The sequence below is a fragment of the Phlebotomus papatasi genome, chromosome 3 (assembly GCF_024763615.1).
Source record: "Phlebotomus papatasi isolate M1 chromosome 3, Ppap_2.1, whole genome shotgun sequence".
NCBI classification, from domain to species: domain Eukaryota; kingdom Metazoa; phylum Arthropoda; class Insecta; order Diptera; family Psychodidae; genus Phlebotomus; species Phlebotomus papatasi.
The window spans coordinates 58,785,814-58,804,083 of NC_077224.1; the positions used below are offsets into that span (position 1 = coordinate 58,785,814).

The 18,270-nt window shown below is 32.9% G+C and overlaps 1 protein-coding gene across 1 annotated transcript in view; it reads left to right on the top strand.

Moving 5' to 3' along the window:
* LOC129807025 (protein artichoke) overlaps positions 1–18,270 on the top strand; it is a 61,173-nt gene that overhangs the window by 26,450 nt on the left and 16,453 nt on the right. Inside the window, exons 2-3 of the mRNA XM_055855969.1 lie at positions 10,908–11,337; positions 17,545–17,807. Of these exons, the coding sequence (XP_055711944.1) occupies positions 11,142–11,337; positions 17,545–17,807 (459 nt within the window). The 5' untranslated portion in view covers positions 10,908–11,141. The remainder of the gene's footprint in view (positions 1–10,907; positions 11,338–17,544; positions 17,808–18,270) is intronic.

Consider the following 18,270-nt stretch of genomic DNA (forward strand, 5'->3'; position numbering starts at 1 on the left):
TCTTGGCCGAAAGAATAATGCCATAGACAGATTTTAGGCTTAAGCCGTAAATCTGCCCAGCACGTAAGATCGGAAGCGTAATCTATCGAATTTAGGTTCCTCTGAGGGGTTTTAAAAGAATAACTTATTAAGATCTAACAAGTAATGTTTCCGGTTTCTGGTTGCGACGACTTAAGGATAGAATAACTGCTCCTTCGAATCAGAATCTTACGTGTAAACACTCCAGCTTCTACTTTGAATTACTTTATCAATAAAGCGATCTTTAGATAAAGATTTAGTTCAGTTCTCGAAGGTGTAATGTCAATAGCAATAATCTCAAGAGCAATCAATTTTATTGGTTTTTCAGAATTTAATAGGTTATTTACCTTTAATAATCGAATGCAACCCATTATGGCCTTATCAGGTGCGCAGTGACCAGGGCTATATGCACCACTTTGTATTAGTTCACTTCTAACACTGCATAAGGATCCTCCCAGATCCTCCTTTAATAATCCAATCCCAAGTCAAAATTATCAAAAAAAAAATGTTTATTAATTAGAGAAATTAAGAAGTAGTGGTACAAGTTGGACAGTGGTACAAGTTGGACAGTGGTACAAGTTGGACAATGGTACAATTTGGACAGGGCTTTTTGTCTTGATAAATTTAGTACTTCATTTTTATTTGTATATTTTTAATGCTTTAGTTTAATAATTTGGTTCCTTCTGCTTAAAAACAAATTTTGTACTGTATTTATAAAGAAAAAAGCCATGTCCAACTTGTACCGGCGAATTGTCCAACTTGTAACACTAATTCCAAATTATATCACTTTACCCTATGGTTAAGTTTTAGGTCTGAAGCCCGTATAAGACAGACTTTGGACCTAACGGTTTAACTAACTTAACTGCTGTAATTGCTTATTGAACAAGACTTTTGGGAAAATTTTTACTAAAGATTGAATATTAAATTCAGTTGATGAAAATTAATATTGAAAAACTATAAAATTTGGTTCTTGTTTAGGATTTCTTTTGTTTCAGGATTCAAGATTTTTTACAACTTCGTAAAATATATTATACTCAACAGATCATAAACCAAGCATTGTATTAAATATTCAAAATATATTGTACCAATTTTCTGTGAGCAACCCCTGGTTTCGGCAGAATAAAGCTTGGCTGTTCAACAGAAGCGAAAAACTCTGTGGGATTTTAAATCGTGGTTTTAAATTGGATTTTCCACCACTTTACTCTTAATCATTAGGTTAAAGGGAAGAGTGAAAGAGGTGTCGAATGAGTAAGAATGGAAGAATTGTTGAATTCCAAGTGACTTAATTCTATTGTTTATTCCTCAATGCGATCACTTCCCAGATGCTTCCATGGAACATATTGTACGGGAAAGTTACAAACAATTTAATGAGGATAATCCTATTTATTGCAATAATTGAGTGCATGGGACTAAATTGAATAAGGAAACCTCACCCTCCCTTAGGAAGTATACCTCACAATTTAATTAGGTTTAATCGCTCTTGCTACCTGCACACGCTTCCTATGAAATATATCTTAAGGTGGGATACAGAGGGGAATTTTTATACTTCTCCGAAGCTCAGTCCAAAAGTGAGGCTTGCCTTAATAATACCATTTCGTCGTACGACAAGCATGATGAGAATTTTTATGTGTTTATAATAGGGGTGGATATAAATTCCTTCTGAGCTGTATGGAAGCAGCCGGAAAGAGGAAAAGTTGAATATGAGCGGAACAGAGTGAACTCCTTATGAATTAATCTCATAATTGCTTCTACTCAATTCTTGGGCTTTTTCCATATCCATCTTGGCAGAATTTTTCTCTCCCTAAAGGAAGATGAATGTGTTGAAAAGTGATGATACTCTTATAAAGAAAACAACATAAATTTCTCACAATCATCTGCTGTCACAATTCAATTTTCTTATCCTTGTTTCATTTTTTTTTTTCTGAATATTTTCGATATTTTTATGTGGTAGAGGAATCTAGAGTAGCTTTTTCAGCATGGCTTATGGGCACATAACTGCAAAAAATTCAGATCATTCTAAGAATAATAATTTAGAACCACATTTTTCTAGCAAACTTCTTGAAAAATTGTCTCTGTGTTATTGGTTAAGAGAGAAAGTTTTATTCACTAATTTGAACTTAAAGACTTGGGACCTTCGGAGGCCCCCCCCTAAATAAGTTGATAATGTCTTTTGGAATTGCTCCAAGACGCATTTTGCGATTCTCTCATTTTTGGATATGTTTTTGAGGTCTCCTAGGCGGACAACCATTGTATTATTCCTAATAACGGGTTTTCAAGGTCAAACGTTAAAAATGCCCTAGAAAGCATATTGCTCAATCGAATGATATCATATTTGAGCTCGTTGGAAAGGTCTTGGAATTCTCAACAAGCCTCGGTCATGAACCGGTTGAAATTGGATGTGAAATGATAATGCACCTGTTATCAACCGATTGTAGGATTGTCTGGAAATCAGTTCTATTACTCTTAAAACTATTTTGGGGGATCTTTTGAGTAATTTATGAATCGATCCAAATCGGTTGAGAACCGGTGAACAATAAATGATGCTAAAGTACTTTTGAGGTATAGCATCTTTGTCTCGAGTTCACAGATGTCGAAGGATTGTTCTTGTAATGCATGATCACCCCAAATCTCGATCTCTAATACCCCGATTTTTCCACATCCAGGTTTCTGGGTAGAGGTTTTACTGTCAAGAAATCGAAGAATCACCTTCCGGACGGTCTGATGTGAGGTATTTATAAGTTTTCCAAGGTCCGCGTAATTGATTCCAGGATGTTTTAGATACGTGTACACGATCAGTGCCCTTCTCTTTTCTATTATTATTTCGCATCTAAGTGAAAAATGAACAGAATTTGATGAGAGTTTCACCAAAAGAAAGGTAAAAACACATGTTACAATGTTTACGTACAACGAAAATGCGGAGCTAATGACAACTGTCATAAAAATATCAAATCATTTGGAACAATATTGTCGTGGACACGCTTTAAACGGAATTTAACAGTCATAAAGTCGCCAATTTTACGTAAATACAAGAACTGTGCTTATTAATACATTTAATAAAGCGTTGTTGAAAAAGTTTATTTGTTTAAAATAAGAATAAATATGATTTCTATCGTTGAAAATTTTAAGCTATACGTTTTACTAAGGTGAGGATGGTGGGGCAGTTTCTCTTGAAAATATTTAAATTTTTGGATAAAAAAATACTTGGGAAATATGTTGCATATTTTTATCAATACAAAAGAAAACACTTGGTTGGACTTAGTTAACTTGTGTTCTAAAAGTGTTTGTCAAATAAGTCATGAAATAAATGTTGGCTACTTGAAACTACCCTGTCATCCTTTATAAAAATGAAAATAAATTAAATCTAGATTTTATTAAACTGAAGAAGAGTATTACTTTTTTAGGTTGTTCTATAATTTATAAAAACAATTTTTAAAAATCGAGAACAATATTGATAAAAGTAGTAAATCTATTTGTTAGCAAGAATATTATTTTTCGTTCCAAGAAGTGGAATTTCCTTCACAAACAAGCTTGTAAAGTAAAATGATATTGTTGGAAAATTTCCAAGACAAATTGCAAAGTACATTCAATTTGAAATTATGAGTTCTGCATGGGATTTTTCATAGAGGTTTGACAAGAACTACTTTTGCAGATATTAAATGAAGTTGGAAAAAGCTATTCAAATCACCATATTGTAGTGGAAGTGTCTCTTTTTCTTTGTAGAAATGCGAGAAAAAAATTGCCTTGCTTATGCTTATACATAATAACATTGATTAAAGACATTGCATTCAAGTTTTCCCGGAATAAGAAAAGTTTCAACTGTGGTAATTTCTTAATTAGTGAGTAATTTTTGACTTGAAAACTTCCAGAATAGCAGTAGAAAAATTTTTCTTTTGCTCTGTCCATTTTTTCCCCTTTTTCTGCAGAAGATATTTCTCTTGGAAAATACATAATTGAATTGCTGAGGAATTTTTGTGTACAGAAAATTGCTATAAGGAAGGCAATTGGAGGGAAAAAAGGAGCTGTTGCAAGGAAAAATAATTCTTGGGTAACCATAGAAATATTTATGATTAATTCGACAATTCATCCGCTAAAGCATGACGCTATCCTTTTTCCATGTTTTCCGTTGTGGAATTGTGATGAAGAGGGAATAAATGAGGGGATAGTAATGTAATGTCTTCATCTGTCATTTTATATGTTACAATCCACCCCCACCATTTATTCTTACACATATAATGCTTCATCTTCCTGTTAAGGATCATTTATGCGACGACAAAATTCTAGCATTGCAAAGGCTGAGTCAATTGAAATGCCTTTGGGTTTAGGAATAAAATTGTCTTTTTTCTTAAATCAACTTTCTTATAGACTAATTTCATAATAATATATAAAAGAAGGTAATAAATAGATAAATATATAAATAAACAAATTAAATAGTTCATTAATTTAAAAAAATGTTCGACTGAAAACTTTTTAAAGAATTTTGTAATTGACAGAACCACCTAAAATATTTTTGAACACAAAGTAAATATAATTTAATAAATACAATGTAATATAATATAATATAATTTAATATAATATAACAGACCTGTGGTCGTTAAAAGTCGTGTAATATCGGAAATTTTGTGTCGATAATTTTAATGAAAATTACAGATAGCCATACTGGTAAACTAATCCCGCTCATTCACAGTGCCATGATAAATATTTTTGCGCCAAAAAGACATAACAGACATAAAAACTCATATAAAACTTGTTATCTTTGTCGGAAGACGGATAGCTGTTCACTACGCATCCTTTTACTTGAACCTTGCAGAAATACAAAGATATTAAATGCAAATATCACTTCAAATGGAAAGTCCTTAAATCGCGCGCAATTCAACTGTGAGTGAGAGATAGAGAAGAGACACAAATAACTCACTTTACAAACGTCTGGCGGCGCTGCGGTTGCAAAAAATCTCTGAAATGCGACAAAATATTTTCTTCTCTATTTTATCCTTATTAGCGGGTCGTGTCCCTTCTTGTAATATGTACTTTTGCATTCCTTATTAACCAAAATATTGTTGTACAAAAGGGTTTTTCTCAAACATATCCTGAATTTTGGGACAGCTCAAAAGTATATGAGTCTTTCAGCTCAAAATTTCATCTTAATGTTTTTGTTGTAATATCGACAATTATTCACAATTAACCCAAATAACTGTATTCAAATAAATTATTAAAAGGATTTTCTTGTGAAAATTACTCAACTCTAAGGAATTAAACAATTTTCACATTAAAAAACCTCTCATTTTCTCTACGTGAATTTTTGCGGCATTTCGAAGAATGCCAACAGGCATCACCAAATTCATTTCGGCTTTTCTTTTAGCTTAGGCCTGTAATATAATATAGTATAATAAATATAGTAAATATAATATAAATATAAATTATATAGTAGTAACATCATCAGTGATTGCGACAAGACATTTAAAGAAATAACAAAACTATTTCAATTCTAAAGTGATTTGACAGTGATTTTAATCAAAAGCAGTTATAATTAAGTTAGAATTTTCTCATGAAGTTGAATAAACTACACAAATTGCCTAATAAAAGAAATAATTTAAATATCTTAATATATTGCTGTTTAAATGAGTAACTATAAAAAATGTATTATGAATAATACGTTTGGGGGAATAGTATGGGAAACTGGGGCACCACCAAACACGAGGTAACACCAAACACTAATTTTTATTTCTTGACTATTTGGATTATCTCAACCATTCCTTCAGTAGACAAGCATTCCTATAGTGCCTATAAATTCCTATAGATCTTGTTCTTAGAAGTCGAATATCTGATTAAAAAATCGCAGTATTTGGTGCTACTCCGTGTTTGGTGGTGCCCCAGTTTCCCCTACACTGACACTCTTTCTATTCACAGCTGGATTTTCATTCTCCTAATGAAACCATTTGCACAAAAAATTGTTGATGTTCGAAGAATGCAAGCTTATTTTCGAATTTTGAAACTAAATTTTTATACAAGTTGTGAAACTTTATGCAAAATCATATTGAGAAGCTGATGACCATGTCACATATAAGATTAATATTAAGATTAATACTTTCTGAAGTGCGAGAATGCTAACAAAGGATAGCAAGTGCTTTATTATGCATCTCTCTCGCACTTGGCTCGAAAACTGACCGAATCACAGTTGGCACGCATGAAAAATTGCTCGAATTGCCTGTAATACGATTCAGAAAGCAATTAATACGAACAGTAATATCTTACTCGTCGTATTACTCCACTAGAGTGTACTCTTTCTAACACACGTGATATTCCATTTGAATTTTGAATACTATATACCTCTCTCTCCGGCTTCTCTTAACATTAATATTAATCTTTATGTAACACCACGGTGAGAAGCTCTTACAAATATGAGAAAGAATATGAAGTGTTTGAAATCAGAATGCGTGCGAAGCCTGACCGTGGTGTCACTATAAGATTAATTAATATTAAGAAAAGCCGGAAAGAGACGTACATACTATGCAAAATTTCAAATGGAAAATCACGTGTGTTAGAAAGAGTACACTCTAGTGGAGTAATACGATGAGTAAGATATTACTGTTCGTATCAATTGCTTTCTGAATCGTATTACAGGCAACTCGAGCAATTTTCCATGCGAGCCAACTGTGATTCGGTCAGTTTTCGAGCGAAACATAAGAGAGAGGCAAGATAAAACACTTGCTATCCTTTGTTAGCATTCTAGCAGTTCAGAAAGTATTAATCTTAATATTAATCTTATATGTGACATGGTCATGAAAACTTTCTTCTACTAACCGTTTCATTTTTTCCTAGTAATTGTTTCGTGTTTTGAATTTCTTTTTCACTGATGTCCTTAGCATACATTTTAGAAAGAGAAAATTTTATGAAACCAAAATTCAAATTGAATTTCTTGTGATGTTCAAAAGAAGAAGAAAAGTGCGGAAGGGTATGACAGACATATGCAAAATTTATGAAACAAAAGGATTTGAATCATCATGAAATTTTCCTGATCTAAAATATATACTTGAAGCTTGACCATTGCATACAGTAAAATTTCCAATGGATAAGTACTTTTTATATTATGTTTTACTGATTAAATGCTATATTTTTTACTATCACATTTTTACACTTTTTACTGACTGAGCGTATTTCCCATAAATATCGTATCACAATTTTCAAGATGCTTCTGAAATTTTTATATTGGAAGGGTAAAATTTTATGATAGAAAAATATTTATTTTACGGTTTTCGATTTAGGGATAGTACTTTTTTAAAATATCAGTTTAAGATAGATTTGTTTGGTGAATCGACACTGAGGCCATTTCCACAAATATCAGTTTAAATCAAAAAAAAATTTAAGTGAGCTCCTTGTCCAAATAAAGAGATTGTAAATGATCTCAGCTAAAATAGAGAATTTTATACACAGAATTTTACAAGTTTCTGAATTGCATTTCAACCAGTTCATGCTGTTTGAAGAGGAATGTTGTTTAGAAGCATGATATGGTATGATATGAAAACCGTTTTACCCAGAAAAGGCACTTTTTCGCTGTCAACACTGAGCATTTGGGTGTTCTTCGTCACTTTCTTTCCCTACTAAACTAATCTTGGATGTAAATTTAGGGAGAGGCCTCTGTGGGTAGCTTAAGGACGATGGTATCTTGCGTGTTTGGCTCCTACGGGAGAGCAAAAGTAACTTCTCCACATGAAAGTCATGCTAACCTCATAAAGTTTCGCGCCATCCACCCTCAAATAACACAATTTTCCTTCCACATCCCTTCAACACGAGAAAAAAACACGCCCTATGCGTTCTAAACGAAGTATTCTTCCTTTAATGACATCCTCGCACAAACAGCTTGTGCGAAGGGAAATGCTCTAAAAAAAAGAGAGGAAATCTCTAAAATCTCAAGTGGAGAACGATGAAAAGACATGTGAATTTTCCATCCTCAAGAACCTCTTGCACATGAGATATCTTTATGGTTGTGCTGAAATTTTATTGACTTTAAATATTTTCCTTTTCATTTCCACTTTTAGCATCATGTCCTCGGCAGATTCATTCAAACCATTCAAACCTTGGCAAAATGAAATGTCCAATATTGTGGTTTATATAGCCATCTGAAGAGGAACACTCCAAAAATTCTTTGCTTATATTTGCATATCTCTTAGTTTGCAGTGTTAAAGCTCTAACCTTATTTTTGCATGCAAACATATACTAAATACTATAGAAATTTTGGTAAATTGTATGGACTATGTGAGAAATTGTTAGAGAATTTGGAAGCATTCTTCTGGTTCATTATAACTTTTTTAAATTCGATAAATTCCAGGAAAGCATACAATACCTCTAGAAATCTTCTTACATTTATGGTCTATTCATTCTATTTTGTTCTCAGATATTTCGTTCCTATCTGTTACATGCTTTTATTCCAGCTCCCTATGGAATACTGTACCAAATTTCGACCAGCTTGTAATTTCGGCCACACCTTTCCATTTCCATTAATTCTTAGTTTTTACATACTCTAGAGATTATACAATGCAAAAACTAACCAAAAATGTTACTTCTAGGAACGAGATGGTGTGGAAAAGACTTTAGAAGAATTAAAGGACAATGAACTTCGAGAATCAAATTGGCGATATATTACCCAAAACTACGTCTATATTTTTATTCATTATAAAATGTGAACAACATCCTTAAATACTAGAGTTAAAGAAAAGCTTACGAATACCAAGGTAGCAAAATCCCCCTGGAGGCAAAACTACTCACTTCTACAGTATTTAGATGACACCTCTATAAAACTTTGTGTTTTAAGGCAAATAAAATAAAGGGTACTGGGGCAGATCCACACATTTGAAATTTTTGAATATAACACTTTTCTTATGTAATTTTAGAAATGTATTGCATGAATCAAGTTCTACTGTTGTATTTGTTGTATTTAAGGAAGGATGGGGTAGTTTAACACATGCTATATTGTGAAATTGTGGAATTTATGGAATCTGGAAATTGTGGTGTATATTTTCAGATTGCCAATACACAAGAGAAACTAGTTGAGCATTGTTGAATGTGTTACATATCCTTTTAACCAGTTTTGAACCAAAGTTCATTTGTGTTAAACTGCCCCACATTCCTTTGGACAAACGATACTAATCGGGATATTGGGAATTAAATATTATGACTCTTCGTTTTTTTTGACTTGTCACAATATATGCAGAATAGATCTGCTCTTATCCTGGGACAGTTTTGAACACACTATTTTTCACTGCGGAAAATGGTTTTGAACATTTTTCAATATTTAAAAAGAAACTGCAATATTTATAATAAACAACAAAAATAGCTAAATATAAGAAGAAATATATTGCTTTTGCAAATTGTTAAATTTAAATCTGTTATTCTACTTGTCGTACCAAAATGTGGGAAATATCGCCATTTAGGAAAAAATACAGTATCGGCCAAAAGTTTCGAGAAATCAAGTGGAAAAATGATAGAAAAAAATAAGTTTTTCAAATTTTTCTTTTTTGTAAATGGATTGTCTATAGGGTAAGTGTGCCAAATTTCGACATAGTTGCATGCAAGCGTCAAAGTCTCAAGTTTGAAATGTAATATTTTAAATACAAATTGATTTTTTTTATTCTTTCTTTTGTAAGAGTGTTGCGTGCAACCATGTAAAGAGTTTACCGTCCTTATTTACTCTAAAATCATTCTGAATACATTTTAAAATGAATAAAAATATAGACACAAACGTAAAAAATATAAATTATCCTTTTTTATCCACCAAATTAAAAAAGTAGCCCTATTGGTAGAATGTTAGAATACTAACATTTCATTTTAATTTTAATCTTCAGATTAGGGGGAAGTGGGGCACCTTTGAAAGTGGGGCACTTTTGAAATTGGGATTTTTCACCTATTTTTAAATAAAATTGAGCCTTATCGTGATATAATTTAGCTGCACAAACAGATTGAGAAGTTAAATTATATCACGATAAGGCTCAATTTTATTTGAAAATAGGTAAAAATCCCAATTTCAAAGGTACTCCACTTTTAAAAATGCCCCACTTCCCCCTATCTTCTTTAATATTAATTCTAATGACTCTAGCACACATTTAGATCAGAAAAATTTCATGAAATCAAAATTCACGTCACATTTCACTCGTTTTACATCTCATTCTTCGCACTCCAAATTTGATTGAGCTAAATTAAATTTGTGAAAAATTAAAATAAAAAAAAATTAAATTGAAAAATTAAAATAAATTAAATTTTGTAATGCTTAAAAGGAGCAGAAGAGTGCAAAAGAGTGAGATAGACGTATGCAAAGTCTGTGAGAAAGACAGGAATTTCAATTTCATTTTCATGAAATTTTCCTGATCTAAAAGGAGTGGTGGAGCTAGGTTCTAAAAAGTGAGATTCATTATGCCAAAACTTTCTGTGTATGCAATGTCAAGCATTATTGAGTCCGGAAGTATTTGAGAATACCATCAGCGTCCTTTCCATATTACCGGAGAGCACTTTAATGTCTAATTTGTTTATTATACAATCCACAAATAAACATAAATTTGGTTACGCTTTTTTCTGTTAAATTATTCATGAAAAATTAATTATACCTTGGCCTTATTCCATGACACCGTGAATTTTTCTAGAGGTTCAACTTCTTGCTATTTTTTTCGTGATCAAAACAGACAACAAATGGAAATAAAAAACTTCCCCGTGGATATCTTCAAATTCAACCTTTTTAGTATCCACGGGGTGTAAATTGCTGGTGTCATTAGTGAAAACATTTTCAAGGGCTATAATGGACAGAAGAATGTGCCGTTTTATTAGTGAAACTTGAGAAATATTATATATTTTTTCGCTTCTCCTTCGTACAGCTTTATTTTGAATATTTAATTTTGTATTTGCAGACAACTAAACGAGTCATTTACACCGTTGTTGTCCTGAGGTACGCAATCAACCATTCCCGAAGGGACTGAGTGAATAATAAAAGCTACTGAAAAGGCCATAATTGTGAGGATAGGCATCTAGGAGCACAATGGGAAGCTTTTGCAGTGGGTGACATTTTGAGGGAGTGTCCGGATTAACAGGGATGTCAAGTACTGTGCTGCACTCCTGAGAATGCTCCTGAAACCTCTTAAGCCATGACAGACTGCAGTGGTTACGACTACGGGCCGTCGAGGTGGTCGACTGGACGCCTGACTCCAGTCACGTACGCTCTGATTCTCCTGCTGATGAGTCGACCAGGCAGGAGCTATCAGAGTTCTCTCAACGACACAGCAATTCAGTGTCCCAGTTTTGCAGAGAATTCAGCCTGTCCCTGCTATAAATTCGACGACGGTAAGTTAAACTCGTGCTCTCTGAATTATCGTGCAAATCTACTTTTAATGAGGAACATAAATTTACCCTCTTGGAGTCACTTATGAAATGCACATAAACATGCTAAGAATCAGGAATCATTTTATATTCTCAACTCAACCCCTTCTCCTTAAGTATTTAGGGGTTTATCATTTTTAGAACTATTCTTCCATTACTCAGGAAACTTCAAAAACATTTAACACAACTCTAAAATGCTTTTAGATAATGACTAATTTAAATATTAAAAGTTTATTAACTCACTAAATTTTAAATTTTTAATTTTTATTAGAGAAATACCTTTGTTATCCGTGTAAATACAAAGAACATTTGATTTTCTGCAGGATTAAAAAGTTTATTTTCTCTCAACAAATATTAATTCCCCCATTTATGTGACTTAATAAATAAATTGTAGAATTTTTTTAAGAAGCTGGGTAGACTGAAAATAAAGTTATTTGAGTCCAAACTGAAACGTTCCCTTTTTGCATATATGGCCCCTTCCGTCCCATCCCAAAAGTCCCAAAAGAGAAAAAAGTTGTCGGAAGGTACTTATTAGACTATTATTAGACTAATTTTGTCCAGTCTGCATATATGCATAGATGTTCCAAGTTTGAAGTGCGATATTTTCAATACTAATTAGATTTTTTTGTTACTCTTTTTTCAGAAGGGTTGTTTAGAAACTTGGCAAGCTGTTTTTTGGCTTTGTTTGTACTAAAATTAGTCTTAATACGTTTAAAAATGAATTTATATGTAGAGGTGAATTTGACTCTTATTTTGAACAACTTGATTATTAATTTGGACAACTTGGCTGTAAATTTGGATAGCTAATCCGCCTCAACAGGATGCCCATTGTTCTTCATTTCATGAACCAATCTTACCAAGTACTCTTCCTGTTCATGTAAGGGAAACGTAGAATGTGTCAAAAAGTCCGGAAACTTCCTAAATCATTCATTAATATGAGTTGACTTCGGTACTCCAATTACGTGCGGATTCGCTCATTCCCTGGCCTTTCCTGGAGCCTTTCAAGGCATTTCTCGCTACATCTCTTTCGTAGAGATGATGATCCTTTGTTTCTTCAGGCATTTATACAGCCTAGTCATCACAAAAGCTGAAACTTCACGAAATGTCGTGAGAAAAACACCTGTCCAAAATAAGGAGTATCACCTCACTGGTAAATGTCTTAAAAAATTCCCATTTTTCACACGAAAAATCTAATTCACACGGCAAATCTCACTTCAGATCAAATGTACAAATCACCTCTAACGTGAATCAACACAATATTCAATGAATATTCAATAATATCACTCAAAAAAAGGGAATAAACATTCTTAGTACTTCACCACAGCTAAATAAGACCGAAGTACACACGAAGTTCGTCATATTTCTCGTAAGCAATTGCTCACACTGAATTTTCAACAAAGCAATTTTAACTCAAATCATATTCAAAATTTAACGTATTTAGTGATAAAATCTTCCAAAAAGAACAAATATTTAGATAGAATTCATTATTCATCAAATATTGGAATAAAAATCCATAATTTTAATAGATTTATTTTTAGTGTCCAATTTTATCCTCAAAGTGTTCAAAATAAGAAACTGGACGAAATTATGAGCCTTTCCCCTATTCATTTTTCGTACTCTTTTAGAGGCGGCGTGGTTTACTTTTTAAACATCAGGGTCTTTTATGTCCTGTCCACAGGTTAAATCCTGGCGTTGGATAGCGTTAAAATGTTCTAGGAAACTTAAATTTATTTAATGAAGTCACACCCTTCTTTGCCCTTTTTAGGAATCACCTGGACCAGCTTTCGTTAACCAGATAGTGTGAAAGCTTATAATGTGTACCGTAATTTTCAATTGATTATAAGTCAAAAAGTTGAACTGTATACATTTCAGTTCAATTCTTTTTAGGATTTTGCCTCTGATTGCGAAACCCCTAGAGAAAATTCATTTTCACGTATTTTTCTATTCGCTATTTTATGATACATTCCCTTAAGATACTTTCTCATTTTCTCCGTTAACACACGTGTTCATATATTTTACACTCTACCATAAGAATACTCCAAGATTATTAATCTGATGCAAAGGCAAACCCTTGAGGAAGAAATGTTACCCGCCGATTTGAAAAATTGACTCTTCAGCTTCAGCCATTCCCAGCCAAGACAAATTCCAGCAAAAGACTCTCGTCTCCTGAATTTCAGTCATAATTTCATCGAATTAAAATATGAGAAATTGCCTGTGAAATTGCCGTTTGTCGTATCGTTGAAGCATAAATTTTTCTTCTTGATTTGCTCAGGAACTGGAAATTGTGAGGAATATATATCGATTCAATTCATCAATGTACCTAAATACAATTTGAATAGAACTTTTTGAAAAAGGGCAAATATTTTTGGCAATCGCTTGGGACATACTGTGAACGAATTTCAACTTTCACCAATAAATTAGAATTTAAGATTGTTCATACTTTTTGTCTAAGAACATGTTTCGTCACATTAATGATCTATCTATAATAACCTCTAGGAATTCTATATTTGGAAATGAATTATAACATCAGAGTTGTAATGTTTATCATAATATTTGCGGCCTTATGTTTCCAAGCAAATAATTTCTGAGAAATAATGTTAAGCTATTTGTCCGTCGATTTCATACGTTTCATTCATCCGGTCGTCCCGAATGTTAGAAATCAAATGTTTGGAAATAGAGCCTTAAAGTCTATTTGCAAATATTAAAAATTCTTCATGTCCTTGAATCATTCCTAATTTTAATTAAACTTAAGGTCAAAAATTCAAATATTTCTAGAAAACGGTTTAGTGCTATTACAATGAAAAATTAACGTTTTTTCAGCAATTTACTGTTCTCAAGTGCTTCTACATAATCTACTTTTCTTGTATTGGCTGATTTTTTTCTGTCTTGACTGTTTAACAGTTTTAGAACACGGCGAGGATTCTGTAAAACCGTCGAGAGAGTAACCAGCACAACCAAAAGTTGATAATGCAGAGGCACTTGAGAACAGTTGTGTACTAAAATTGTCATACTTCGATGCTGGTAGGCGACGGTTGCAGATCGTCGACAGGGTGGTGAGATGTGGTGACAGAGGCCTTATTGTGCCTTGTCCCTGCAAGGGACGTACTGTCAGCTAAGTAGATAAGTTCTCAAGTAGTTCTACATAATCAACTGTTTGACAATTTTAAAACTCGGCGACGACTACTCAGAAAAAAATATTTTGTAGAATTGTTCGTAAATGTTTGTGAAATCCTATGGAGGACTTTCGTAATACTCGTGAATCATATAACTCACAAACAAGTTCGTGAAATTTTGTACTTTTTTCACAAACATTGTTCGTAAAATGATCATCTGACGAACATTTTTTGTACATTTACGAACATTTGTTCGTAAATGTTCGTAAACACACAAAAAAATGTTCGTAAAATTTTGTAGTTTGTTCGTAAATTTTTGCCACATAGACAAAAATTTACGAACAAATACGAACAAATGACAAAATTTGACGAACATTTTTGTGTGTTTACGAACATTTACGAACAAATGTTTGTAAAAGTACAATAAAATGTTCGTCAAATGATCATCTTATGAACAGTGTAAAAAAAGTACAAAATTTTACGAACTTGTTTGTGGGTTATATGATTCAAGAGCATTTCGTAAGTCCTCCATAGGATTTCACAAACATTTACGAACAATTTTACAAAATATTTTTTTCTGTGTAGGAAAAACAATCGAGACAGTATATCCAACTGAAGTCTAGCTATATTTACTCATAGGCGTGGATTTAAGTGTGTTGTAGTCCGTTTTTGTTATTTACTGATTATTTATATTTTAAGTTATTGACAGTTTGATCCTTTTTAAGTATTTTATTGGACAGGATATCGATCAAAATAGGCCAAAGGCCTAAGACCTGAGCAAGGGGATCAAATGGGGGGGGGGGGGGGCAAAAAAAAGAATAACCAACTCAAAGAAAGTCGATAAGTCAGAAGCACTTGGGAACAGTAAAGTGCTAAAAAAATGTTGATTTTTCATTGGAATAGCACCATTCATCAACTTATTAGTACACGTTGGAAAGGTTTTGAAGACTCTAACAAGTCAAAACTAGTTCTACACGATTTTGTACTGGTAAACCGGCTATTTTTGCGTTATAATCCTTGTGTCAAAACATTTTAAGACTCCTTACTCAGTTGAATTATGGGGCTATTCCAATGAAAGAATGAGCATGTTTTTTAGCACAAGATGTAAGGTTTTTTGACAAGATGTAAGGTTCTTCTCTCTACACAAAAACTTCATATTTTCCCCAGTCCTCGTCGTGTTTCAAAATCACGAAATAGTCATGACAGGAACCGACACAAAAGAAAAGTTCAACCGAAATCCGAATTCGAATATTCCCTCCGTACAAGTTTTCACCCGATCACAATGCCAACTGATATTCAGTCAATGGAGTAACCTGTCATGTCAGCTTTGTGCACAGAAAAAAATATTTTGTAAACTTGATCGTAAATGTTTGTGAAATCCTATGGCAGACTTACGAAATGCTCGAGAAACGTATAACCCACAAACAAGTTCGTAAAACTTTGTACTTTTTTCACAAACATTGTTCGTAAAATGATCATTTGACGAACATTTTTTTAATTTTACAAACATTTGTCTGTAAATATTCGTAAACACACAAAAAAATATTCGTAAAATTTTGTCATTTGTTCGTATTTGTTTGTAAAGTTTTGTTTGTCTGGCAAAAATTTACGAACCAATACGAACAAATTACAAAATTGTACGAACATTTTTTTGTGTGTTTACGAACATTTACGAACAAATGTTTGTAAAAGTACAAAAATGTTCGTCAAATGATCATTTTACGAACAAGGCTTGTGAAAAAAGTACAAAATTTTACGAACTTGTTTGTGGGTTATACGATTCACGAGCATTTCGTAAGTCTGCCTTAGGATTTCACAAACATTTACGAACAATTTTACAAAATATTTTTTTTCTGTGTGGCGTGATGCAGTTGGTAACTTAAGCCTCAACCGCGAGTTTTCTCAGGTTTTCCATGAGTTTTTTCGTGAATTTTCAGTGGTGAAAAGTCGGCGAGTAGCATTAATATTCTCTACTCATTATTTTCCTTGAAATGACGTATGGGAACAGATGTGATCTTTTTTAGTACTTGAGAACAGTAATGTGCTAAACAAACATGGTCACTTTTTTATTGCAATAACACCATTAGTCTCTCTTCTGCGAATTGTAAAATTATGAGAAACGATAGATGAATAGCCTAAAATTAATTCATTATTGGGAAAGTGGGGCGGTTTTACACGGTTTCGCTTATCCTATTTTTTTCTGTATTAAGTTGATACGAACTGTACTAAACTTAACTATATGCATATATATAACGGTATGTCTTGTGTCTTTGTTCGAAAATTTGTAGTATAATTATTTAATAACAATTGATTATAGGTGAATAATTTATTTTCCAAAGTAATTGATGATTTAAACTGCCCCACTTCCACACTGTCTGGTAAAATTTATTGTAATGTGACATTTTTTATGCTACGGAGTTTATCATTGTAATTCGAATGCCTAATTTTTCTGTAATTGATTTGAAGAAAAATGTTAAGATTTCTTTATTTTGTTTCCATTTGGTTAAATGAATATTCAATAATTTTGACAACGTGTTTTGCATCTCATTAAGCTTTATTTTTCATTTTCCTGGAGGAAAATTCCTGGAAAAAGCAAAATTCTGCAATTTCATAATGTTGTTTTTATACCCAATAGAGCTGAGTGAATTTAACAGAAATTCCTATTAAAATTTATTATGCTATACAAATTACTTGTTATTTCGGTCAAATAGGTTTTGTAAATATTTCTCTGAAGTATGATTTTTCTGACTATGAAATTTAGATTTGATAATTTAACAAATTTTATTATAAAAGGTCTTTAATACGCTTCGATAAATATGTTTTTTTTTAGTTTGCTGTTTTTAGAATTTATGTTTAGCAATGAACTGCTTTTTAATGAAAGAAGGGTTTAGGATGAAGGTGAAGGGGAGTTACAATGGTGAAGGTACAAAACGTAACTATTCTCTATTCTGACGAATATTGCTGGCAAATCAGCCGTTTATTTAGTGAGAATTGTCATAAGTAACAGTGAATGCAATGTGACCTTTTTGAATGATGTACGTGCCTATTTTGTCCGCAGGACTCTTCCTGGAGTGTCCAGGAACAACGGCTCATTCGCTGCGTAGTACACTACAACTCATTAGGGCACCAATTCAGTCACTCTCCGTATATGATTTCGACAGATCAGTGACTTCATTATCATCCGAACTGTTCGCCGGGGAAATTCATATCCGTCATCTGCAGTTCTCGCACTCTCACCTGCAATTTCTAGCGGACAATAGTCTACGTAATCTCCACTCATCGCTCGAATCTCTCAGCATTGTCAATGGGAAATTGACGCAGGTATGGCAAGAGAACTTTTCTTATAATTTCCCACGTATAGTATACCATGAATGAAAATGGCACATCCTTATTGAAGGAGTATGGGATAATAAATCAATAGTCATGCTCATGAATGAGGAGATAGGATACACAATTTCTCTTTTGGCAGTTGCTACATTACCAAAAGTTGAAAATACTGTCGTTTTCGGGCAAACAATGAATTTTCGACACGCTGTTCTATTCTTGTTGACTCTTACACAGAATGTTGCTGAAAGAGATACCACACGAGGAGAGGGTAAACTGTTTCAATCGATTTTCCTTTTCTATGTTGAACTTTTTTTTTATTCAACACACTTTCCTTTTTGTTCAACATTTCAACTCGCGGCTGTGTCTATTTTCTTGTGCACACTCCTCTTTTTTTGGCAGTGGGTGTCACTATAGTGCGAAAATTGAGATCAATTTAAATGTTAAATGTTTCACTTTC